The 27,094-nt window shown below is 36.0% G+C and overlaps 1 protein-coding gene across 2 annotated transcripts in view; it reads right to left on the bottom strand.

Annotated features, from left to right (window-relative positions):
• Positions 1 to 27,094, bottom strand: part of LOC131073366 (glutamyl-tRNA(Gln) amidotransferase subunit A, chloroplastic/mitochondrial) — a 109,557-nt gene that overhangs the window by 62,873 nt on the left and 19,590 nt on the right. The window contains exon 2 of one of the 2 annotated variants that reach the window (XM_058009781.2): positions 5,024 to 5,335. The exons of the other annotated variant lie outside the window; for it this stretch is intronic. Coding sequence (XP_057865764.2) covers positions 5,024 to 5,335 — 312 coding nt within the window. The remainder of the gene's footprint in view (positions 1 to 5,023; positions 5,336 to 27,094) is intronic. 2 annotated transcript variants of the gene reach the window in all.

The raw sequence follows: 27,094 nt of genomic DNA, 5'->3' as shown, positions 1-27,094 counted from the left end.
AGCGAGAAGTTAGTGGTGTGGATTATATGAATTTCATTCAAATGCAGTCAACGCTTCTTTCATCCAATCTAAAATACTTGAAACAAATTCTAATCTAAATTTGGAGGCAATCAAAACCACAAATGTATACCAAATCTAAACAAAACCACCAAACCGCAATGATTTGTATTCAAACTTGCAGCATATAGACAACAATTCTCAAAAATATCTCTTACAAATGAGAGACAAATAGGTTTATATAGAGTCTCAAATGAAATGAATGGCCAAGATTCACTTGGAATCAAGGGCCAAGATCTTGCCAACACAGAGCTAAAATAACCCAAATTAGGGTTTGCAACAAAAAAGAAGAGGTCCAATAGAATGACACCTACTCATCAAGCAAGGAATCTTCTAGAAGATTCCATCCTACATCCCTCTCTCTAGCAGCATACTCCACGAATTTGACTAAGACTGAGTTGAGTTCCTCCATGATGACACTGGGTAAGCTTCCTATTGCACATCAATCACATCCAAGGCATCTGAGCAAGCATCAAAGACTCTTTCCCAATCTGGCATAAGCTTCTGTAAATTGCGGATGTGAGCCACAAGAAAAACTAAATCATCTATTCAACTCTTCTTCAAAGATTCGAACTGATTGAAGTAAACAAGCTTCATCTTTTCTTTCAATTCTAAGTGTAAACTGTTGGAAGCATGAACATCCATTCCCAATAATTCATCAATAGATGAAAGGATCTATGATTGAATCTCTTGTATTGATCCTTCCATCTCTGTGCAATCATGTCTTGCATGATCATAAGCGGACATCCGCATAGCCAAAGAACAATACCATCCTTGGAAATCATAAACATCACTTGCATGCACAACTCCCCCTTGGATCAATGTAGGCATCAAGATTCGCTTCAACACTCTGAGGCGAGGAATGGTCTTATCCTACACCGGTTGGAAATCATCCCAAACTCCCTCCAAATACTGTATCGTGAATATGAGCATTGACATCTTGTCAAATTCCTAGACAAACTAAGCTAGGATATCATCTACTTGCTTCGAAACATCTTCAATCCACTTTCCACCATATAGATGTGTATTCCTCGCTGCCTCATAGTCAAAGGGGAATCCGCGACCAATAGCAATAGGTGAAACAAAAGTAGGATCCTCACACCTTTGGGAGTTCACCCCTTCAATGTATTCCTTGAGTCTCATGTTCTCATTTTAAAGCATCTCCTCCTTTTCAATAGTCCCATACATTAGTGCCTCAATTGCCTTGGCAGTATCATTCATCTCCTGGAATTCTTGCTTCCATGTAGTCGGTCCAAGGTCAATTGTGGTAACTTGATAATCCATATTGTTGTGAGGTATTCACACATCACCCCATTGCAAATGGGGACCCCCAATGTTTTTTGCTTTCTAGGATAGTGTTAGAGTCCTTCGCTATTAGCCTTTGCATTGGTGGGATATAGTTGGTTAAGAGGCCAGGAGTCAAGAGGGTAGCCCTTGTTATGAGGGGTGAAATGAAGTGGTGAATGAATGGAAGGACCCTTTATATCAAGCATAGTCAACAATTCCAGTATCTCCTTCGTCATCCAAGTGACTCAAATGTATTTCTGTGAGAGATGACTCCCAAAGGAAAAATTTGACTAAATATATAAAAACTTCAAGTGTTCCCTAGTAGGAGCGATTTTTGCTCATATTGCCCATAGTTGGGAGCGATGTGGACTTCATGAGCAACATTTAAAGAAAATGAGTGAGTTTATAAGTCTTTAACAACATTTTGATCGTAGAGGAAGTGAAGTTTATCATGAATTCAACCAAGGAGTGAAGAGGGATTGCTTGTAAGGGTTACTTCAAGTGCTCCTCTTCTCGAGCAAAATTCACTTCAAGTGCCCCTCTCTCAGAGCGAGTTCCACTTCTATTGCCTCAAGTTGAAGGCGAAACCACAATCAAGGTGATTTTTGAAGACTTTTGGTGTATTGAGGCATAAAGTGATAAGATTCAACTCAAAAGTGCATTTTCAAGCTACTTCAAGTGCTCCCTAGTAGGAGTGAAATTTACTTCAAATGCCCTCGATTTGGAGCAAATTTGATCCTAGAATGCACCATGAGCCTAATTTAAAACACTCAAATGGATGGAATGAAGGAGAGTGAAAGAAGAAGTGTTGAGTGTCAACTTCAAATTCATTTCAAGTGTATGAGATTTGGAGCGAACTTCAAGTGCATGGGTTTTGGAGCGAACTTCAAGTGCATGGGTTTTGGAGCAAACTTCAAGTGCACAAATCATGAAGCGAATTCTACTTTAGGTGCTCCTAATTTAGAGAGAATTTGCCTCATTTGCCCAAGATAAGATGCAAAAGTGCTTATAAATCATTGCCTCGAGCCGACTTGATATCTTCATATGTTTAGAAAAGAACAATTTTGAGTTTAAGATGATGAAAGGCAAGTTTGAGGGTCACTTCATGTGCATCCACTTTGGAGCGAACTTCACTTATGTGCATCCACTTTGGAGTGAACTTCATGTGCACCCCTTGTGAAGCGAACTTCATGTGCACCCCTTGTGAAGCGAACTTCATGTGCCCAAGACTCGGACCGAAATTCTTCCTAAGATCTCATGTTGAGCATGCTATAACGTGTTGGAATTGAGAAAGTGAGTGAAGGAAACTTAGAGTGTTGAATTGGAATTAACTTCAAGTGCTCCTCTTCAGGAGCGAATTCCACTTCATGTGCTCTTTGATAGGAGCGAATTTTCCTTTTGGGCCCTCCATGAGGTAAGTTTGGCATGTTTTCATGATTGAGTGTTCAAAAAACCTAAGGTTTGAATTGATGAAGCAATGAAAATGATTGAGAACAAGTTTATTTTTTATTTTAAATTCACTTCAAGTGCATGTGATTTGGAGCGAACTTCACGTGCACCCAAGTTGGAGCGAACTTCATGCGCACCCAAGTTGGAGCGAACTTCACGTGCACCCAAGTTGGAGCAAACTTCACGTGCACCCAAGTTGGAGCAAACTTCATATGCATCCAAGTTGAAGCGAACTTCATGTGCATTCACTTTGGAGCGAATTTCCTCTAGAGGCCTTCCCCAAGGACAGTTTGTCATGTTTGCATCAATAAATGGTAGAAAGACTCAATGTTAGAACCCATACAGTGAAGGGAAATGATTGAAAGCAAGACAAGTTTGAGGGTAACTTCAAGTGCATGGATGTTGGAGCGAACTTCATGTGCTCCACTCTTAGAGTGAGCCTACCCCTAAAGCCTTGATTGAGTGTGATTTAGTGCATCCGAATTGTCATTAGTGAGCAAGACTTCGTTTTGGAAGACAACTTCAAGTGCTCCATCTTTGGAGCGACCTCAGCTTCAGGTGCTCCTTCATTAAGGCAAACTCTCTCTAAATCCTTCTATCAAACTTGCAAATCACACAAAATCACAAATTATGTCAAATTAAGAGATTATAGAGATTATATATCATGTGTGTTTGATGCTCGTTTGTTTGTTTTACAGGAGATGAAGAAAGAAATCAAGGGGATCACGTGTAGGAGGATCAAAACAAGTGTCTCAAGGAGAAAATTTCAACATCAAGATCAAGATACAAGGAAGATATCCTCAAGGGAACTTCATAGACAAGCACAAGAAGGTGACTACACAAGAAACATTCACTAATACAAGGGCATGATCCAGCTATTCAAGATTGGATGCATTGAAAGAATCAACAACATGAAGTGAGTCACAAAGAAGGAACTCCAAAGGAGAGAAGCAGTTGTGACACCAAGGGTTCCTTCCAAGACAACATCAATACTTCAAAACCAAGAGGAAGTCAAAATCTATACCTTGCACCTCCATGATTGAAGCATTCAAGAGGATAGTTTCAGAAGAGTTAATCAAGTTAGAAGATCATCATCATCACCACTGAAGCTGGATAATGATATTCATTCATGATTATCTACCAAGTCTACAAGTGCAAGTTGAAGTGGCGTCCTAATCATCGTCCTTGTCACCACTCCACCAATTAAAGAAGTTCCACCTTAGCACGTCTAGATGCAATGAACTTGACTCGTGCAAAATGGCACAAACTTCGAGGCACCTACCCCTATTAACTATTGGTCGAGTCAAAATATTGTAATTATTTTATTGGCCAGAATTGAGTTTGTTGTAACAAACCCTAATTAGGGTTTCATTGTAAAATCTTGGCCATTGATTGGGTTCGATTCTGGCCGTTCATTGTAAAGAGCTCTCTACATAAAGCTCAAGCTCTTCATTTGTAAAGGGTTAATAAAAGAATAGATAGTTTTAGAAGAATAATAGAATAGAACAGTGAATAGCAATTAGAATAGAAGTTAAATTAGGAGAAGGCATAGATTTTTGCCAAACCACCTTGTTGTAAAGAACAATTGATTTCATTGAAGTTATGGTGAATTTGATTTGTTACTTCAACAACTTGCATGGTCTTTACTTCTCAATTTACTTTCATGTTGATTAGATTGAATGGAGGAATTTGTTAAATACATTTGTGTGGAATCTGTTTAGTCCATACCACTAGCCTCTTGCTGACTGTAAATGTCTTGCGTGATCAACTGGAGTGATATGAGCTTGACTTCAAATTGTTATACGTTCATTATTGCTTTATCTCTGCTTAACTGAATTCTGATCATAAAAACAACATGCTCAACTGTCAACCTCCCTGCAAAGCACTTTGCAAAACTGTATGACAAACATAAGAAAACAAACACTGACAGTATGGAGTAAACTTAAATTACTTATTCTATGGCAACAGGGGGAAATGAAAGAAATCATAATTGCTTAATTGAGAAAGTCAACATCCTGCACTAAGCCTTTCTGTTAATACAGGAGATTGCTGCCCCTACACCCAATAATTGGACAACAAAAGTCAAATTTGAAAGAGTATTTTTTTCATATTATAATTGGGAAGTCATCATTGTTAATTTCAATTCTCAATGCAATACTAGCAAACATCCAATTTACTTATTATTCACAAGCACATTTATACAGAGTGCTATAACAGTAAAAAGTCTTACAGATTTACAACTAGTTGCATCTAACATGTCATGGCCAGCCATAACCCCAAGAAGAATAGCAGTATCCATAACAGATGAGCCAAGACACCCGACCACATCCAAGGATGAAGCATATGCCATTAGACCAAAGCGAGAAACACGACCATATGTTGGTTTTAATCCCACAACCCCACAAAATGATGCAGGTTGTCTTATGCTCCCCCCAGTATCACTTCCCAATGATGCTGCGCACTGCCTAGCTGCAATAGCTGCTGCAGAACCCCCTGAAGATCCTCCAGGAACTCGAGAAGAATCCCAAGGATTTGAAGTGACCTGTACAAACAGGAATAAGTTTAATTTGAGATAAGAAAAATCCTTGAATAACATTTCATTTGTTTTTCCTTTCTTAAATCAATACACTTTCACTCAAGGCCCATGAGTTTGAAAGAAACTTAATGGATACCATAAATCCTAAAAAAAAATTAACATCGATTGCCATTTTTGTCTTCAAAATTCAAATCTCAACTACAAGAAGTTAATATTGAGTGATTGGAAGGGTTTATCACTTTATTGACACTTAGAATGCAATTTGATAGGTATTTGTTTTGGTTTTTTATTCTTTTTCCTTTCATTTTCTTGATCGTTTGATTTTTCAACGTTTAGATTCTCTGCAATATGGAAGGCAAGGCATTATACAAGGTGAAAAGGACCCCACATGGAAGCATGGCACACCAAGTGCAATCAAAGGTACAATTAATTAAAATTATTGCAGATTGTTATGAGAGATATCAATTGACTCAAATACTTCCTTAATTGTTGGTCAAGGTGTCAAGTTGTGACACCAAGTGGAGGAAAAAATGCAACAAGAAATGAATGTATTGCTTTTCAACTTTGAGGAGATGAAAACCAAATGGAAAAGGACAAAGGAAGCGGTTGCATTAGTGATGAATTCCATGGCTACCCTAATTCATCAAGAGACTTTTTTATTAGCTCATGAATTTCGTGCTCCTCCACCCACACTAAAGAGATTTCAAGTTGTATTCATTCTCCTAGCCTTTTCAATCCTCGCAATGTTCTAAATACACAACCTTTGCTCAAAAGCATTGCTTGGAACCAATAGAAGAATCATTACCCAAGGATGGCTAATGCAAATTTTTGGTACTATAATAAAATAACATGTAAAGTGGTGAGAAGCCATATTTGGATGCGTTGTTAAATGCATTGACTGTTGACAATGCAAGGTTTAAGACGCCAACTCTACATGAATTTAATGGACCATTGTTAAAAAGAAGCCATTAAAAATACACAACTAATAGTAGAAGACCAAAAGAGAGTATGGCAAAAAAAACAGCTGAAGCATTTTATTTTATGGGTAGATAGATGACAAGGATAAGACCCTAATTAACTTTCTACAGGCTTCCAATGGCACAATGATGTGCTCGAATTCTAGTGATGTCTCACCCGAAGTCAATGATGCAAAGACTTTGTTCAATTTGTTGGAAGTAATGATCTAGAACGTTGGGGTGGAAAACATCATTAAAGTTCTCACCAACAACGCAACCACATATGTAGTCATGGGAAGATTTTTAAAGAGAGACTTCCCTTATCCTATCCATTGCATTGACTTAATTTCTAAGGAAATTGGGAAGATTGGGTGAGTCAAAAGTGTGGTTGAAGATGCTAGAAACATCACAAAATTTATCTACTATCATACTTGGATGCTTAGCTGGATGAGAGAATAAACTAAAAGAAAGGAGCTTCGGCGATGAAGGGCTATACAATTTGTCAAAATTTATCACATTGCAAAGAATTTAGGTGCACTACCTTTTCTCAAAAATATGATTGTGAGCAATCAATGATTGGAATCACCATATTGCAAGAGGTCCACAAGGAGGAGTCTTTGATGATGAGCTCAACAAGGGCACATAAAAGATACTCAGGGTAATTTATAGACTTGTGATTCATAAATTTTTATTTTATTTTCTTTAATTTTTTACATTTATTCAAAAAAGAATTCAAATTTTTGGGTGACAAAGCCTTTTCCCAAAGTTTTGCATTTGGTAAGAGGAGATAGAATGCCAATTGTTTATTTCTGTGAGGATATGAATGAGGCCAAGAAGAACACATGGTATTGTTGCATTGTCATGGAAACAAAGGGAAAAATGAAGTCACTGGTGAATTATTGATCACAAATGGACTAACCAACAACACCAGCCACTACATGTTGTGGGATACTACTTAAACCTCATTTTTTTCTCCTCTAATTCTTTTAAGGCTGATGAGAAGGTTATGGCCTGTCTTACCACATGCATAGAGAAGATGACACCTAACAAAACCTTAGAAATACATTTCTAGCTGAGTTGCAACTTGCAAGTCTACAAAGGTATGGAGGTGTGCTCTATTTTATATCTCTATTCAATCAAAGGACAGCAATCCAATATCCAAGTAAAAAAAATTGAGTGCTTTAATCATACATTTATTTCAAAAACACAATTTTAGCTTTATATCACAAGCATTTACTTAAATGCTTACACTTTCTTAATTTTTTTGTTTGTAGATTTGTGGTAAGAAGATCATAGTGCTCAGACACCAAATCTTCAAAGGTTAGCAATCTATGGTTTGTGCCAACCCTATAGCAATTCTAGGTGTGAGTGCAACTAGAGACCATTTGAGAGCATTCACACCATGAAGAGGAATGGATTGACCCAAGACCACCATAATTGTTAGGAAAGGTGTCTCAACCTACATCTTAATCTTATGAACACAAGAAAATCGAAATTTTGGGCTATAAAACACAAATGTAATTTCTAGGCTATAGTGGTCGATTTGGCCCAAAAAATGGAATATGTGTTTAGTTGATTTGATGGTGCTATTATTTAAATGAGTGAGTTACAAGATGTAGTCACTTTCTACACTATAAAGGCTAAGTGCATGACAACTACTCGTTTCTATAAAGAGGCCATTTGACTTATGAGATTGTGTTTTAATGTGAAGCTGAGACAAGGAGCTATTAAAGTTCTTTGTGACAACTAGAATGTCATATGTCTAACAAAGAACCTAATATTTCATGCAAGGACAAAGCACATAAATGTTTGTAAGTGTAGTAAATCTATAGACCTCTCGACTCTTGATAGATAGTTGGAAGTGTTGGTATCCACTTTGCTCTTGCAAGGTTTTCAACAAATGGGATAGTGTTAGAAAAGGTGTATCAGCCTTGCTTCTTAATGTTAAGAACAAAAAAATGCAATTTCTAGGCTATAGAGGTAAATTTTGGCCCCATAAATATGTCAAAACAAGCCCTTAAAAAGTATGTTGGTTATGGCAACGTGGATCTCTTCGAGATCTTCAATTTGTTTTACAAAGAGGGCTCAATCGACTTCTCAAACCAAATTCATGACCTCTCGAAATTAGGCCTCCCACATCAAGCATGTAGGAGCATATATGGCACATAAAAGAGTTGTAAAAGGGAGTAAAAGTTGTTGACCAATCAGCTTATAATGCATGTTATGACACATCATAAGGCATCTTTGAATGGAGATAATGGAACCAAAATAAAGTGCCCAAATTGGTGAGAGGATTATTACAAACTTATGAAAGGTGTAGTGAATGTGTTATTTTTAGCCTATGGACTCATCTTCTGATTTGGATGTTGGATTTTGACTAGCGATTGAGTGTCACATTTTGGATGACTTTAGTTTATGGATATCTAATTACCATTTGATGGTTGATTATAATTTGATGGTTTCATGTGTTGCTTCTCTTATTTATTGGGTGCTTGAGATAGAGGTTTCATTGTGAGTTTGGTAAATACCATTTGCTGCTAGCATTGCCCAGATCTCTTATTGATAATAGTCTTGTACAGGCTTTGACTCTACAAGTGTATTATAACCATTGATTACTAGATAATACATTGAGTTGCTTTGGAGTGTAGGTTTTTTCTTCTAAAAGAATTTTCCCCATATAAATCACTATATTATGGTATATATGTTTTTTGTGTTTCTTTTCTTATATTGTATGATCAATTTAATTTTTGCACATACCTTCTCTCATAGATTAGCATGAAGCATATTCCACATCTTTGCTACCTTTCATTAATGACCTTGTTTCATCCAATATAACCTTTGTCTTCATGCCAAAAAGTGTCTCGTGATGCTATCAATTTGGATGAAATCAATTTATATAAGGATTATATTGTCAAAGATGTGGATAACACATCACATGACATAGATCTTACTAAATTGGAGATAGAAGCAGCAGAGAAAAGCATTGGTAGATGCCATGCTTGATGATTAATTGACTCTTGTATGAGTTAAATTTACCTTCTTGTTCATGGGTGAGTACTACTAGGATGGGAAAGAAAAAATTGTAGATTGTAGCTGTACAATATTGGAGATTTTCAATTTTGAGCCTTTGAGGGATATGACATATGTAATCATGGATTCATGACAAATTGATAATCATATAAGGAAATGTGTTATCTGGATTCATTCTTTATGCTCCTTGTGCATTATTTAATTTAATTTTTTGTAATTCTGTATTTTGTTTCATTTGCAGAGATTTTTGCTAAATCCAAGTCAAATTTTTGTCTAGTGGAGTTTTGGTCAAGCCATATTTTTTCGACTTTGGTTAATGCAACAATGCTTCTAAAGGAGCCCTAACCAAACCAGTTGGCATCTTCAAATTTTCAAGGTATTGTTGCATGGTTTTGGAAATATCTAGACAAGCCCACAAAAATGTGGCAAAAGCCAATCCCAACTAAAGTAGGTCTCTGTAATGTCACCTACTTCGAAGTTGTCATGTTATCAACAATTGTCATACATCATTGAATGCATTAACAACTGTTATCATGCTTATTACTATTATGCATTCATATTATAAATCATAACCCTCTATATTATGGTCTAGCCTAGTTACTACCTAAGCCTAATGGAGGAAGGGGTAATTATGGTGCTAGAGCATTGAGAAACCACACTACAAACAAGCTCCCTCGAGGTTTCCGGATGCAGGCCCTTACCCCATCTTGGGACTACTCCCTCAAGGTATTAGGATCACTGATCCTTACCCCATCTTGGGACCACCTGATTTGTGTGGAATTAGACCGCCTTTCCCTTTGCACAAATCATTCTCATCCTCCATAGGCATTATCAAAAGTATCCGAGATCAAATCACTAATATATGGGTTATGTTTGAATAGATGGAATATTCACAGAGTACTCGGTGAGTTTTTTTTGCTCTGCGAGTATTTATACCATTAACTCGCAGAGTTTTTGGGAAAAACTTGTCGAGTTTTTGAAGAGTTTTTAACAAAAACTCGGCGAGTCTTTGGCTGAAACTCAGGTGCATTAAAAAAAAGAGGCCCAAACACATTAAACAATTATCTAATTTGTTTTTCAAGCCAGTCTCATTCTTTTCATTAGAATATATACACGAAATATAACATTTAAGTATAAGTCATTATACTTTAAGTTATATTTCATGTATATATTGGCAGGATGTTTGAGAGTGGTTTCAAATCTCTAGGAGTTATAATGCAAATTCTAGGTTTTAGAAGATCTTTTAAATTTTCAAACTTAGTCAAATTTCAGTAATCGGTAGGCTCCTATCAGCATTCTCTTGCTCTCTCTATCTCACCCATGTTATCTGCCCTGAACTTTAGACCTATCTATCCCCCTATCACTCTTCCTCTATCCCCTCTCTTTACCACTCTCTATCTCACTCTCTCCCGCAAGATCTAGACCTATCTCTCTGCCTCTCTCTCTCACCCTCAGAACCTCGTGAGGGGTGCCACCCTCAACCTCATTTTGGTTAGGTGGAGTAGCCACATTAGACTCCTAGGACTAGACCCTCTAGTTCTATCTCTTCCCTTGTTTTCACTAGATCTGGGAAAAGGAAGATGTAAAATGTTTTCATGTAGTATTTCCTTTTAGGAATTCAAAAACAATTTGCTATGTTCTCCAAAAATTTGCCCTTAGATTCTTATGCCAGCCTTGTAGTTCATCCAGTTGTGAGCGCAATTGGAGCTTGTTGGAGGCCATCCACACAAAGAAGAGGAGCAAGTTAGCTCAAAACGCCTCAATGACCTTGTCTTTCTACAATATAATATTCGATACACACAAGGAAGGTAGAGGAAACACTAGCTGGTCCAATTGATTTGAATGATATAGATCCTTATAGTGATTGGACATCATAGGAGCAGCCTCCATTGTTTACTAAGGATGACATCTATGAATTGGAGAGGCAGGCTATGGAGGAAGAGGGGGGTGGATTTGGATTCACATTGGATGGCATTGAGCAAGATGAGGATGATGAGGAGTCATTGATAGTGCCAAGAGCGGCTAGAGGCAGAGGTAGAGCTACAACCAAGATGGAGGTCAAGCCACAGCCAGTCGTGCCGAGCGAGGAGGCACAGCCACAATAGACTCCTAGGACTAGACCCTCTAGCTGTACCTCTCCCCTAGTCTTTACTAGAGATGTGAAGAGGAAGATGTAATTGTATTGATGTATTTACTCTTAGTTTTACAAGAACTATTTACTATTTTGCTTCCAACTATTAGCATTCCTCATGAGGATACGATTTTTGTACCTGATATGCATTTAAATCAATTAAATTTATCTAGACTTGGCTTGTTTCTTTTGTGTACTCATTTATTGACTCATTGGATGCATCTCCTCATTGAATTTTGAAAAAAAATGCAGTTCTAATTAAATTTAACAAATTTTTTAAGTTCCGAATTTTTGCCGAGTTTTTGCTATGTTTTTTTTTGGGCCTTGGCGAGTTTCTGGTTTTGGCGACTGGTTCAACTATGTTTCTGATATACAATTACATAAAAAATCATATAAATCATGATATTCTAACTGCAGACAAATGCTAATTAATAACCAGGTTCTTTTAGGAAAAAATGTTTTATTTCAGTCATATAGTTTATCTTATTCTGAAGTTTCATTTATTTATTAATCCAAAAAGGAAACAAGTGAACAACAATGCAGACATCAGAGAATATTTAGCATACTAGGTTGTGCGTTTTTATGCTCTTCATGAACCATCCATATATATTCCACCCCACGTTCTAATCTCTATATATCTTTACATCCAAGGATCACATCCTTTTGAATAGACACTTAATTGAAGAGACACATCTTCTTATTTGCTAATTGCATTCCTTCACTTGCAAATCTTCTCTAAATCGCACCTCTTAGAAAATCATTGCTAACTATAATCAAATTGCATCTTCTTAAGGTTATGTTTCTTTGATAGAATATAATTCTATTCCCTTAGCACATCATACTTAATTATCTTGGCCGGTTATATTAATATTAATTAAATTCTGAATTGCCCAGCATGATAAGAACCAGACTTAATACATTGCTTTAAAAACTGATCATTGCTTGTTCATTTTTATCATTAAACAAATGTGCATTGTATGTTTGGTTTGGTAATGCTGATCGCTGCTTCTATATGAATAATCCTTGCTAGTTAATTCATCTTTGAATATTGACTTTTCTTTTTCCTTGAATCAAATGACATAAGTGACAGTCTATTAATTGTTGTTTATTCTAAACAACCACCCTCTGAGTTTCCTCTTCGTAAACTCGCTATCATAACATAAACCTTTAATTTCATCGTTGCTAGCACTATAATTAAAGAATAAGGGGAAATTGTGAAGTCTTACATATTGTAAGACAATTTCCAGCTTCTGATTAAGATTTGTTTACTGTTCAATCTAGTGCCATTGGTGGGAACACAACAGTCCGCCCTTCCCGAAATTGCTTGTCCTCAAGCAATGTCAATTTTAATTTTCTCAAATTGAGTCATCTACTAATATGAGGGTCCCTAAACTAATCCTTAGATCCTCCTTGTGATATAATTAGCTTCCACTGTGCAACTTGGATATTGTCTCAGGGCATATATCTCTGTCCCTAATTCACTATGAGTTATCAATGATTGGAGATTCGCAAAGCCTGTAATTTTAAGACAGGATTTCTCTCATCTTCTAAGAGAAGGAACAAGGTCACCTTGAAGTGTAATCAATCATAGACACATGAAATTGATTTGGTTAGCCCAATGCTCGCATGATGTTATGATCATCTCTTCAAGTCAGAGCAAGGGTTAACTTCCCATTTATTGAGAAGAGGATTAGAAGCATTACACATCTATGACCTCAATTGCAATGTTCTTCCCTAAATAGATCCATCTCTCAAATGGTTTGCTCTTAGTTATATATGTATTCTAGATCAACCAAAAATAGAAATCTTTATGATGATAGAAACATGACTATAGTAATCATAAACACATTAGATATGAACCATATACAAGTAAGTTACGAAGCATGTGCAAAACACAAGGCATGTATTAGAAAGGCGCATACCTACCTTGAGTAATTACGCTTAGAAAATGTTGGCATTAGTATTTGTCATTGATGTCAAATGATGCTAAGATACAGTCTTATAATCTGAAGCAATGTACTTATATGTCTTCATGAAGGTTTTCTATGTATCGAATCTGTCAGTATGAAAGACACTGTTATAAGACAGCAGGATTTTTTTTACAATAAACAGACTTTCTCATTCTAGGTCATTTTAATTTAACATGGATCGTACCAGAATTCAGCAATATTGCTCTAATCTGCAAAACATGTGACGTTGATGATAATATGGAAAGGATTTCAGCTAAGATACCGGTACTTGGCATTTTAGGCTGGGTCCGGGTCCTGGTTCTTGCCCGTCCTGGTCTCGGGTTCCATCTGGGCAGAACCCGGGTGAAACCCAACAGGACCCACAGAGAACCCATCCACCTGAGCAGGACCCGGATGAAACCCAATGACCCACAGAGAACCCATCCACCTGGGTAGGACCCGGGTGGAACCCAGGGAGAACCCAGGCCCGTGGGTTCCCAAAAACGGGGCCCATGGGTCATAAAAACACAAAAAACAATAAAAAAACACTTTTTTTAATATTTTTTTAACATGTAAACCCATGTCTCTCTGATCTTTTCCAATATGCTTCACCGGTCTGCTCTGAATTCTGTTCTTAACCTGTACATAAGGCTGCTCATATATTCTCTTGTTCTATCGCACCAAGTTTATTCTAGACTACTGCAGATCTACTTTTATTTATGTCCTTATTCTGTTCATCCTTATGTCCTAATTTTATTCTTATTCATCTTTGTCGTGCTCTAACTTAGGGTCCTTTTTTCGTGGTTGAATGATGTTGTATTATGTTATTCTCTGTAATATCTGATATGTTTATAACTGCTGTAATATATCATCGCAGCAGTCACATTGTATATTTCATTTTTGTATGGATTATATCATTGTAATAATCAATAATGGTAATGATAGTTTATAAATTATATAATTAATCTTTTATAATTTTAATGTTTGAACATATATGTAATGTGTGTGTGTGTGTGTGTACGGACAAACCCGTATGTTAAAGTAATCAGATTTGTTTTCTGTTATTGCTTTGTCAATTTGAATATATTTATTAACTATGTCTTCAACAATATCGCTGTGATAATAAGAATACTCTTAGTTCAACATTGATCAGAATATATTAGATGTCTTTGGCTTGCACTTATTGATTTCTGTGTTTGCCATTTGAGTCAATTTCATCCATATATATGTTTGGTTAGATGTCTTATGAATAGACATGCCTCCATGTGAACATAGTTCACGTGGAGTCATGTCTCTTCATAGACATACTTCCTAAACAGCGATGAACGATTTAGTTATCATTTTATATTAAACGCATGTTAAATACCGAAACGTTTTAGCAAAATGATCGATTATATTGATCATTCCATTGATCAATATATTGATATTCATAAACCGATTCTTATAATCGAATCATGATTGTAGTCCGTATAACATAGACATCGATTTCCATGATCGATATTGGTTTAGACTTCTTAATCAATACAAACAGATTCATCGGTTTACATAATCGACTTCATTAATGGTTAAGCACATAATGATCTTTAATCGATCCATTATATGATCGATTCTCTTTATCATTTAATCATAGATCGGTGATGATGATTATAATCGTTTCCAGAATAACATGATTTATATAATAATCATGTATGTGTATATTTAATGATACATATCTATATATATATCATTAAATATATATATATATATATACATGATTATTTATAATCATGATGTAACATCATTAAGGTAAATACATCAATCAACTACGTGAAAGGATAGATATCAATTGTTCACTTGTATGACTTCATTGGTTAGATTAATCTGACCGAAGCTACAATCATCAACACTCCCTCTTAGCTAGGGAGGATTAAATCTATCCAATAATGAAACACAATATGTCCATTTATTGTGTAGAGGAGGAGATATCACCTCATCGTGATATCTGGAGTTTATGGTAAGAACACAAGAATATCAAGTCACATGATATTCACCATAACTCACAAAGTATCCATTTTATGGTATGTACACTGGCATCATGTCTCATGATGCCTACCATAAAGGATATCAGATCATGGCATATCCACGGATATTAAGTCACATAACATCCACCATGACTATCTCTTAAAACATTTAGGTTTTATTAACGATATCAAGTCTCATGATATCTACCATAATATCTTTAGAGATATTAACTATCATGGCATGTCCACGGATATCAAGTCTCATGATACCCATCATGATAATGAAGTTGATCATTGTAAAATCGTCACCTTACAATATCAATTTATTACAAGTGTTCATTATTGAAAAGTCGTCACCTTTCAACAATGTTCACAGGGGGTCCATGAAGTCATGGAATCACACACACATGACAAAAGAGTTTACACATTAAACATCTTTTAAATATTAGTACAAATAATAGACTCAATCTCAAATTTAATTTACATTTTCAACCATACCAAGTTTATTTCGAAAGTGTTCCACCTTTGTCTTGGAGAGAGGCTTGGTGAGAATGTGTGTTGTTTGATCACTTGTACTAACATATTTCAACTGAATCACATTCCTTTCTACCATGTCCCTAACATAGTGATAAGGAATCTCAATATGCTTCGATCTATCATGGAACACTGGATTCACTGAAAGTTTTATGCAGCTCTGATTGTCACAATGGATGATAGTAGGATTCAAAGATTCACCAAACAATCCTACAAGTAATTTCTTTAGCCATACCACTTCTCTTGCCCCCATAGAGGCTGCAATGTACTCAGCTTCTGTGGAGCTCTGTGCAACTGAGGATTGTTGCCTACTAATCCATGAGATCATAGTTGATCCTAAGCTGAAGAAACATCTTGATGTGCTCTTCCTATCAACCACACTTCCAGCCCAATCTGAGTCAGTGTACCCATGTAAATCTAGGTCTATATTTTTGTATTTGAGACCATATCCAATAGTGCCTCGTAGGTATCTCAGAATGTGTTTTGCTGCAACCAGATGTATCTGCTTTGGTTCACACATAAATTGACTGAGTGAATTTATTGCACAACAGATGTCAGGTCTAGTGTTGACCAAATACATCAAGGATCCGATCATCTGCCTATATAGAGTGGGATCTGCAAATTCTGAGTCTGCTGCTGCTTCCTTCAACTTGTGCAAGTTTGTTTCCATGGGTGTAGTCATGGGTTTACACTCCATCATTCCAAATCTCTTCAGAATGTCAATAGTGTACTTTCCTTGATTCAAGGTGATACCATCAACTTGTTGCCAAACCTCTAATCCAAGAAAGTCATGTAAAACACCTAGATCCTTCCTATCAAACTCTGATGCTAGGTCTTGCTTACATTTGGTAATTAAGTGATCTTCTCCTATAATCAATAGGTCATCGACATATAAGATAAGAATCAACATTTCGCCATTAATTACTTTGAAGTAGAGATTTGGGTCTGCATCGTTTTTGAAGAACCCCAGGCCCAAAAGGTATTTATCAATCCTCTCAAAACAAGCTCGAGGGGCCTGTTTAAGCCCATACAGTGCCTTATTTAATCTACAAACATGTGAACTGGCTTCATGTATAACAAATCCTTCAAGTTGCTATTACACCATTTAGAAAAGCAGTCTTTACGTCCATTTGATGGATTTTCCATCCCTTTGATGCAGCAATAGTAATCACAGCTCTGACGGAAGTATATCGCGCAACAAGAGCAAATGTCTCTTCATAATCAATTCCCTCTTCCTGAGAGAAGCCTCTGGCAACAAACCGTGCTTTGTATTTTTCAATGCTACCATCTGCAACATGCTTAATTTTGAAGAGCCATTTTGATGTTACCACTGATTTTCCTTTTGGTCTGGGTACAATGTCCCAGACATCATTCTTAATAATGGATTGATACTCTTTTGTCATAGCATCTTTCCAAACTTGAAGATCTATAGCTTCTTCAACACTGGATGGTTCTGACTTAATGATCTCACCCATCAAAGCAACATAGCTGGAGTATCTGTGAGGTCTTTTGCTTTCTCTGAAGGTTCCCTTCGGTGCTGCATAATTCTCAGCTTCTCGAATCATTTTCTTAGCCCAAAGCGGTCTCTTTCGATTTGCATTTGTGTTATTAGGTTCATTCAAGGGTTCACTTTGATCTTAATTTTCCATGACTTCATGAGTCTCCCTCTAAATCTCAGGAGCATGATCCTTTTCCATATTTTGAGGAGGCTCTTGATCTTCTCTCTCATGAGTGCTTGTGGATCTTCTAAAAGCAATGTCTTCCTCAAAGATAACATCCCTGCTAAGTTCAATCAATCTTTGTCCAAGTATGTAGATCCTGTAGGCTTTAGATGTTTCACTATAGCCCACAAATATTCCCTTCCTACCTGAGGGCTCTAACTTAGACCTCTTTTCCTTAGGTACATGAATGTAGACTGGACAACCAAAGATTCTTAAATGACTTATGACGAGTTTGATTCCAGTGAATGCTTCTTCAGGAGTTTTGTTATCTAGAAGTGAATGAGGACACCTATTCTGGATGTAGACAGCAGTCCTAGAGGCTTCAGCCCAAAATGAAGTTTCTAAGTTTTGATCATACATCATGGCTTTAGCAGCTTCAACAATAGTCCTATTCTTTCTTTCTGCCACCTCGTTTTGTTGTGGATTATAAGGAACTGTAAACTCCCTCTTAATCCCAGCATTAACACAAAAGTCCTTAAACATTTCTGAAATATATTCCCCCCCATTGTCTGTTCTTAATGTTTTGATTCTATTTCCTGACATGCTTTCTGTGAGAGTTTTAAATTCCTTAAATCTCATATAGATTTCTTCAGACTCTTTACATTTTAAGAAATATATCCATGTTTTCCTAGAGAAATCATCTACAAAGATAATATAATACAAGAATCCTCCTATAGAGGCTACAGACATGGGTCCACATAAATTAGAATGAATGAGTTCTAGTATATTTTTTGATTTACTATTACTATTGTGAAAAGTCCCTTTTGTATTCTTTCCCAAGGCACAACCCTTGCATGTTCCTTCAAGTTCTGGTTTGAGCTTAGGTAAGCCTATTACCATTTTCTCTATGGAAGGAAAGGCACGAAAGTGGAGATGTCCTAATCTTCTATGCCAAATCTCGTTTGTATTAGTAGATTCATGTATTAGGGCTTGAGAGGGAGAAGTACAAAGTTTATAAAGGCATCCATGTCTAACCCCAATCATATGAGCCCTTTTTATGGTTGAGTTCTTGGGCCATGTCAGGACTTTCCCTTCCATAAAGGTTATTTTGTATCCTTTATCTTCAAGTGCCGAGATGGAAACTAAGTTTCTCTTTATCCCAGGTACAAACGATACACCTGTAAGATGAAGAGAGATGCTTGACTTTAGATTTATGGTGCAGGTTCCAATTCCTTGTACTGGATAGTTAGTATCATCCCCAATAGTCACTTCCTCATCTGAATTCTTCACTAGATTGTCTAGATGTTCTCTGAATCCGGTGATATGACGTGACGCCCCACTATCAATTATCTAGGTGCTAAGGCCTGTTGATACTTGGCTTGATAAGACTAAATAGAAAACAAGTTTCTCGGAGTCATTTTCCATGCTAGCCTTCTCAACTTCAGCAATAGAGGCTTGAGGTTTTGGCCTATCCGGACACTTCATAGCATAATGTCAATACTTGTCGCATCTAAAGCACTGCACTTGAGACATGTCCCTTCTTCTTTTAGATGAGCATTTCCCATTTGCACTTTTTTCCTTCTTTCTTTTGAAGTTCCTTTTCTTCCCCTTCTTGTGAGAATGAGAGTTTAGCACATGAATGTCTTCATTTGTGGTACTTTGATTAATCCCCCTTGTGATTAATCTGGATTCTTCTTGAATACAATCTATTTTTAATAGATCGAACTTGGGAAGTTTTGAACGAGCACTTATTCCCTGAATAAATGATTCCCATGATGTTGGGAGTCCATTTAGAGTGAGCATTGTTAACTCTTTGCTTTCGATTTGATGGCCAATGGTAGAGAGCTGGTCCCTTAGCTCTGTTATCCTCATAAAGTATGATGTAACTGATTCTCCTTTATTCATTTTCACATGATGAAGTTGTCTTTTCAGTGTGAGAGCCCTGTTGGTGTTGTTTATCTCATACATGCTCTCAAGGGATTTGAACATGTGGTATGTTGTGTCAAACTTAGAGATAATTGGAACAATGTGATCTCTGACGGCATCTACTAACACCTTCATGGCTTTGCTATTATTTTTGTTCCGTTGAAGTTTCTCGTTTTCTTCATCCGGTTCAAGTACAACTCCTTTTACAAATGAATCTAATTCATTCTCTTTCAAAGTAAGCATAATCCTAAACTTCCATGATACGAAGTTTGAGGCTCCTTCAAGACGATCTTCAAATCTAACTCCGCTTGTCATTTCGAAGAAAGGAATGTGATTTTCTAGGATTCAATGATAGTCTCGATGATTTTTAGTTTCAAATCTGATCGGATCTTCCTTAGACTGGCTCTGATACCATGTTAAAGTAATCAGATTTGTTTTCTGTTATTGCTTTGTCTATTTGAATATATTTATTAACTATGTCTTTAATAATATCGCTGTGATAATAAGAATACTCTTAGTTCAATTTTGATCAAAATATATTAGATGTCTTTGGCTTGCACTTATTGATTTCTGTGTTTGCCATTTGAATCGATTTCATCCATATATATGTTTGGTTAGATGTCTTATGAATAGACATGCCTCCACGTGGACATAGTTCACATGGAGTCGTGTCTCTTCATAGACATACTTCATAAACAGCGATGAACGATTTAGTTATCGTTTTATATTAAACGCATGTTATATACCGAAACGTTTTAGCAGAATGATCAATTATATTGATCATTCCATTGATCAATATAAAGATATTCATAAACCGATTCTTATAATCGAATCATGATTGTAGTCCGTATAAAATAGACATCGATTTCCATGATCGATATTGGTTTAGACTTCTTAATCAATACAAACAGATTCATCAATTTACATAATCGACTTCATTAATGGTTAAGCACATAATGATCTTTAATCGATCCATTGTATGATCAATTCTCTTTATCATTTAATCATAGATCGGTGATGATGATTATAATCGTTTCCAGAATAACATGATTTATATAATAATCATGTATGTGTATATTTAATTATATATATCTATATATATATCATTAAATATATATACATGATTATTTATAATCATGATTTAACATAATCAAGGTAAATACATCAATCAACTATGTGAAAGGATAGATATCAATTGTTCACTTGTATGACTTCATTGGTTAGATTAATCTGACCGAAGCTACAATCATCGACACCGTACACGTACCCAAGAAAAAAAAAATTGCCAAATCCGCAAATCCATACCCGAATCCGAATCCGAACCAGTAACTTAGGATTTCAGATTATTCTTGGAAGATGATATGCTGATCTGTTTTGGGCCACAAATCTAGTTGATCAAACTGATTGTCTGATTCCGTTCTTCTTATAACTCATTGCCACTGGTTGTGTTATGATTCGTGGAAATCAAGAAAACCTTTGAACAAAAGACATTGATAATATAAGCCATAAACATTTCTGTTTTGTGGTTTGTATTAGTTTAAGTTCGGTTTGGATTAGTCAAATATGGGATAGTTACAACCGAGAAGAGAAGGTGGTTTTAACTTCCTTTTGTTCAATATTCATTAGCAATTCTTCTTCTTGATCAAACAAGTTGCAAACCATTGCCACTTGTCTTCTTTGGTTGCATTCGGTTAAGGAAGTTTGGTGTGGTTGAAAACAGTTGTAACCTTTTTCAACCAACTACACTAGTTCGGTTATATGAGAAGGCTTTTAAATATGCTTGCTGTGTGATAAAGCAAATTAGATGAAATGTGCAAAACGGTATTGAATTGGCTATTCTGAAAGATTGATGTTTTGACTGAGAAAGTTTATTTTAGATATGAAACTGATAAAGAGATTGCAGAGAGGATGATGTATGACTGAAGAATAGAACTTGAAGATATCATACATCAGATTATAGTAAGAGTGTTGGTGCTGCATGAAAAGTAGTTTTTGATGGCAGATTGAATGGTATAAATCTTTCATTCTATAGTGCCTGATTTTAATAATTCTTTTTGACATTATTCAATCTCAATCATGTGGTGATTATTTGGGTTGGAAAGAGCATTGAATGTTTGCAAAACATCATTAACAGCATTCAGATTTTTTATCAGTTTGTATTGACCTTGTTCAGAATATACATCAGTGCAGATTTGATTTCTTTTTTATCGGTAAGAGGCACTTTTTTAAGGTGCCGAACACTATTGCTGTTCAAATCCGCGAGCTCACCAGCCCAGCGAAGGTACCAAGCCTGCGAGCATAACGGCCCAGCGGGGGTTTGAACCTTGGTGGCGGTTTCACCAAGCAAATGTTTTAACTGCTGAACTACATGGGTCACCCCCAGATTCGGAAAATCTTACTGTGCGGATTTGTTTCAGAAATACAGAGACATCTTGACTGTGTCAATTCATCAGCATACCTTATAACTAAAACATATGCTTTCTGTATGTTGTAATGCTGAGACACTGTAGAAGTTGATATTCAGATTGATACAATAACTTTCCGATAATTTTGGATTCAGGAAAAAGATATTGGTGATTGTTTCAATTTGTAATTATTTTGAATTCATATCTAAGTTGGTGCTCAGGTTGTTCAGTAGGAGTTGGAAGAGTCTGTGCTCTTAGGAAAGGGGTTTGGTGACTCCTTAGGGTTGGTGCCCTTAAACATTGTAATTGGAGTTTTGACTGTGAGGCTGGATTAGGACAGTAAATCCTAGCAGCATCTCTCACCGTGGTTTTCCCATCTTGGGTTTCCACATATACTCTTGTGTCTCGTCTTCATTGAATGGTGTTTCTTTTCAGTTTTCAGTTTAGTACTCACATTTCAATATTCAGTTTAAAAGAAATTTTTCAGAGGTTTTAATTGAATAAGTTTTTAAAATTTATTTACTACTGATTCACCCCCCTCCCTCTCAGTAGTAAACATGTGTTCTACAGAAAACATGTCAGACATAAATACATGTAAGACATGTAGTATGGATACATGTCAGGTACAAAGCATACACGTAGCTACACGTAAGTCATGAAACATAAATACACATAAGATACAAAGCACACACCTAAATAGTAAATACACAAGGTGTGAACCATATAAGCATACGTATCATACACCTAGATACTCGTTAGGTATGTCACCATGTAAATAGATGGAAGGCATACAGTATACATGAAGTATACACACAAATACATGTAAGGCATGTATCATACACAGGAATACATGTAGGGCACAAATGAATATACGTGAAGTATAAAGTATACACATAAATACACTTGAGGTATGAAGCATACACATGAATATGTAGCACATAAAGCATGAAGCATATACGTGAATACACTTAGCACATAAAGCAGGAAGCATACACATGAATACACATAGCACATAAAGCATGAGGCATCCACATGAATCTGCTTGTCATGAAGCATACACTTGAATATACATAGAGCATGAATTCACTTGAGTCATGAAGCATACATGTGATTCCACGCAAGGCAAGAAGCATGAAGCATCCATGTAAGACATGAAGTAATAAACATCAATACACATAAGGCATGAAGCATGGATGTAAGACATGAATTAATCCACAAATAAACGAAGGCATGTGTAAGACACAAAGCAACACATAAATACACGCAAGGTACAAAGCAGACCTGAGAAAGGCACTCACGGAGTGGACACACTGAAGACACATCAGTCATGAGGCAACACTTGAATGTGCATAAGATACAAGGCATGCATGCTGAAAACATATCAAACATGAAGCAAACACAAGGTATACATGAGAAAAGCACCCACATATACATGAGGTAAGCATGCTTAACATACCTTAGACAAGAAGTAGCAATAGGCATACACAGAAATTCAATGTTGGCCTACTTGATTTTATTTTTGACTTGTTTAAGAGGTGGCCTAAATAGTTAAACCTAATTGAATGGCAGATAAAGTAGGTTTGTCCCGCAGGTTGGCAGGAACGGTGCTCTAATACCATTTGTAATGTCCCCTACTTGGAAGCTATCATGTTATCAACAATTGTCATACATCATTGAATGCAATACCAAATGTTATTATGCTTATTACTACTATTCCTTTATATTATAAATCATAACCCTCTATATCATGGTCTAACCTAATTACTACCTAACCCTAATGGAGGAAAGGGTAATTATGGTGCTAGGGTGCTGAGAAACCAAACTATAAACAGGCTCCCTCAAGGTTTCCGGATGCAGGACCTAACCCCATCTTGGGACAACTCCCTCAAGGTTTCCGGACACTGATCCTTACCCCATCTTGGGACCAACTGATTGGTGTGGAATTAGACCACCACTCCCTTTGCACAAATCATTCTCATCCTCCATAGGCGCTAGCAAAAGTATCCAAGATCAAATCACTAATATTTGGGTTTTTTCTGATAATTTGATTACATAAGAAATCATATAAATTATGACAATCTAAGTGCAGACAAATGCTAATTAATAACCAGGTTCTTTTAGGAAAAAATGCTTTATTGCAGTCATATAGTTTATCTTGTTTTGAAGTTTTATTTATTTATTAAATCCAAAAAGGAAACAAGCGAACAACATTACAGACATCAGAGATACTTAGCGTACCAGGCTGTGCTCTTTTATGCTCTTCATGAACAATCCATATATATTCCATCCCATGTTCTAATCTCTATATATCTTTACATCCAAGGATCATATCCTTTTGAATAGACACTTAACTGAAGAGACACATCTTCTTATTTGTTAACTGTATTCCTTCACTTGCGAATCTTCTCTAAATCGCACCTCTTAGAAAATCATTGCTAACTATAATCAAATTGCATCTTCTTAAGGATATGTTTCTTTGATAGAATACACTTCTCTTCCCTTAGCACATCGTAATTAATTATCTTGACCAGTTATATTAATATGAATTGAATTCTGAATTGGCCAACATGATAAGAACCGGACTTAAAACATTGCTTTGAAAACTGATCATTGCTTGTTCGCTTTTATCATTAAACAAATCTGCATCATATGTTTGGTTTGGTAATGCTGGTTGCTGCTTCTATATGTATAATCCTTGCTAGTTAATTCATCTTTGAATATTGACTTTTCTTTTTCCTTGAATTGAATGACATCAGTGACAGTCTATTTATTGTTGTTTATTCTAAACAACCACCCTCTGCATTTCCTCTTAGTAAACTCACTGTCATAGCATAAACCTTTAATTTCATAGTTGTTAGCACCATAATTAACGATTAAGGGGAAATTGTGAAGTCTTATATATTGTAAGACAATTTCCAGCTTGTAATTAAGATTTGTTTACTGTTCGGTCTAGTGTCATTGGTGGGGGCATGACAGTCTCTAGTTAGCCCTCAATCTTTGTTTTACCCAACCTATGATGGATACAAATTCTACACTACAAAGAGTCTCTTTAAAATAATTCTAGGGGAAATCTTAGCCATAGGGATATTATTCTAAAATAGGCTGGGGTATATTTGCTTACTTTCGTATAAATGTTTGACAAAGTGCCCAATTAAAGTATTCCCCTTTTTATTATTTAGTTTTTGTTGGAATACTTAGGACACTTTATCTAATTATTTATTAATTAGGTCCTTTAATTACTTTTCCACTTAAGTTAAACTTAGGTGCTTTTTTTATCTAGAATTATGCTTTTCTAGCTTAAGTTCACTTAGTAGTAATTTAGTTTAGCTATAGTTGAGCTTTATTCAGCTCCTCTTTGCTTTTCTTTAGTTCACCTAATTTTAGGATTAGGGCATCTCTTGCTTTCTATAAAAGCAAGCATTCATTCATTGTATCTCCAATATTCTATTGTGCAATAATACAGAATTCTCAAGTTATTATGGAGCATATTATCTTTGCTTATCTCTTTTGTGTGACAAATGTTTTGCTTGCAGATGATTCTTGGCTCTTTTGGTTGTATCATCAACTCCCAAAATTTTTCCAAATTTAACAAGACGACAATATAAATATATCATAAACAGATGTTGCATTGATATACACAATGAAGAAATAACAATTGTAGTTACAAGATAAGGATCATCTATTAATTAACACAATTTATTTTCTGATATAAACTTCTAAAATTCCTTCTTATCAATTGACAGAGGTTTTTTCAACATGTAAATTCAGAAACTGGAAATTAATGGCACCCTGACATTATACAATTAATCTGAAAGTTACACCAAGCTGTCCCAAACATCTCACTTCTCCACTCTACCTCTTCAAACTGTCACGTCCTCCCAAGTATCTAATGATTGTTGATTAAGTCTACGCAAACAATGTAATAGCAATCCAAACTCCCTTTACCCAAGCACTTCTATCTAGTGATGTATCGTTGCCTCTTTGGAAGTCTCATGCTCCCAATATTTCCTTGGAAAATGGCACGACTCACATTCTCTATGTTTGCCACTAGAATGTTAGGCTTCCCATCCTCCAAAAAGGGGTTGCGATTATTTCCATTGATTCACACGCCACCCTTTTAAATTTGTACAGTCAGCAATTACCAATATGTGAATGGCTTTGAGCAATATCAATAATAGAATCCAAGGAAAAGTAGTACAGCCAGCTTGGGATCAATACAAATAATCTTCCATTTTTCTTTAGCTAAATCTCAATCCAAAACTTAAATCTTTATTTACAATTTTAATCTAAATACCACTTCAAAATAATCTTTACTCTTCAGCACAAATTTCTAATAAAATCCCAATACATTCGGCACACCTATGAATCCTAGATGAATTCACCTTAGTTAGCTAGACCCAAAACTAATTTCATTCATTTTAAATCACCTATGAATTTCGATGAGAATCCACCATGAATTAGCTAAGAAGAAATCCTTCTTCGAAACTAATGTTTCCCTTAGGGTTTTCATCCTAGGGTTTAAACTTAACCAAAATACCCAAATTCCACAATAAAATATGAAAAATGTCAAAAGATATGAATTTCTCCTTTGTAATTCCCTTTTATACCTGTTTCCGAGCTTTTGAGAAATCATATTTTCTTTCATCCATAAGTTGACTTTTTAATTTTAATTCTCTTTTTGGTCCCAAAATATAAAATAATTAATTGAATAAAAACTTAATCAATTAGTTATTCCCTTCCATAAATCTTGATTAACCTATAGGAATTAAAATAGGCTAAGGGCATTCAACAAGACTCACCCCAAGGAAAGGAACATTACAGTCCTCCCTTCTCAAAATCGCTTGCCCTCAACCAATTGCAGATTTGGGAGCCACAAAGATTGTTCTCCTTCCCAACTGGCATCTTAAGAAGGCAAATCTTTCCATCAAATCAAATACTCCTTGATCCTCAATCTTTTCTCTTTAACATCCAAAATAGCCTCAAGTACCAGTATCAATTTACCTTATTCATATGGAAGCTCAAGAGAGGGTGTAATATGCTGATCAAGTGCCTTCTTGAGGCACAAAACATGGAATACATCGAGGATCCTCCTATTATTTGGAAACTCCAACTCATAGGAAACCCCTCCTATCCTTATTACAAGCTTGTATGGTCCATAAAATCGAGGCTTCAA

This window comes from Cryptomeria japonica, chromosome 10 (genome assembly GCF_030272615.1).
Source record: "Cryptomeria japonica chromosome 10, Sugi_1.0, whole genome shotgun sequence".
Taxonomy (NCBI): Eukaryota; Viridiplantae; Streptophyta; class Pinopsida; order Cupressales; family Cupressaceae; genus Cryptomeria; species Cryptomeria japonica.
The sequence above is the reverse complement of the archived record's forward strand: the minus strand, read 5'-3'. Positions and strand labels throughout refer to the sequence as shown.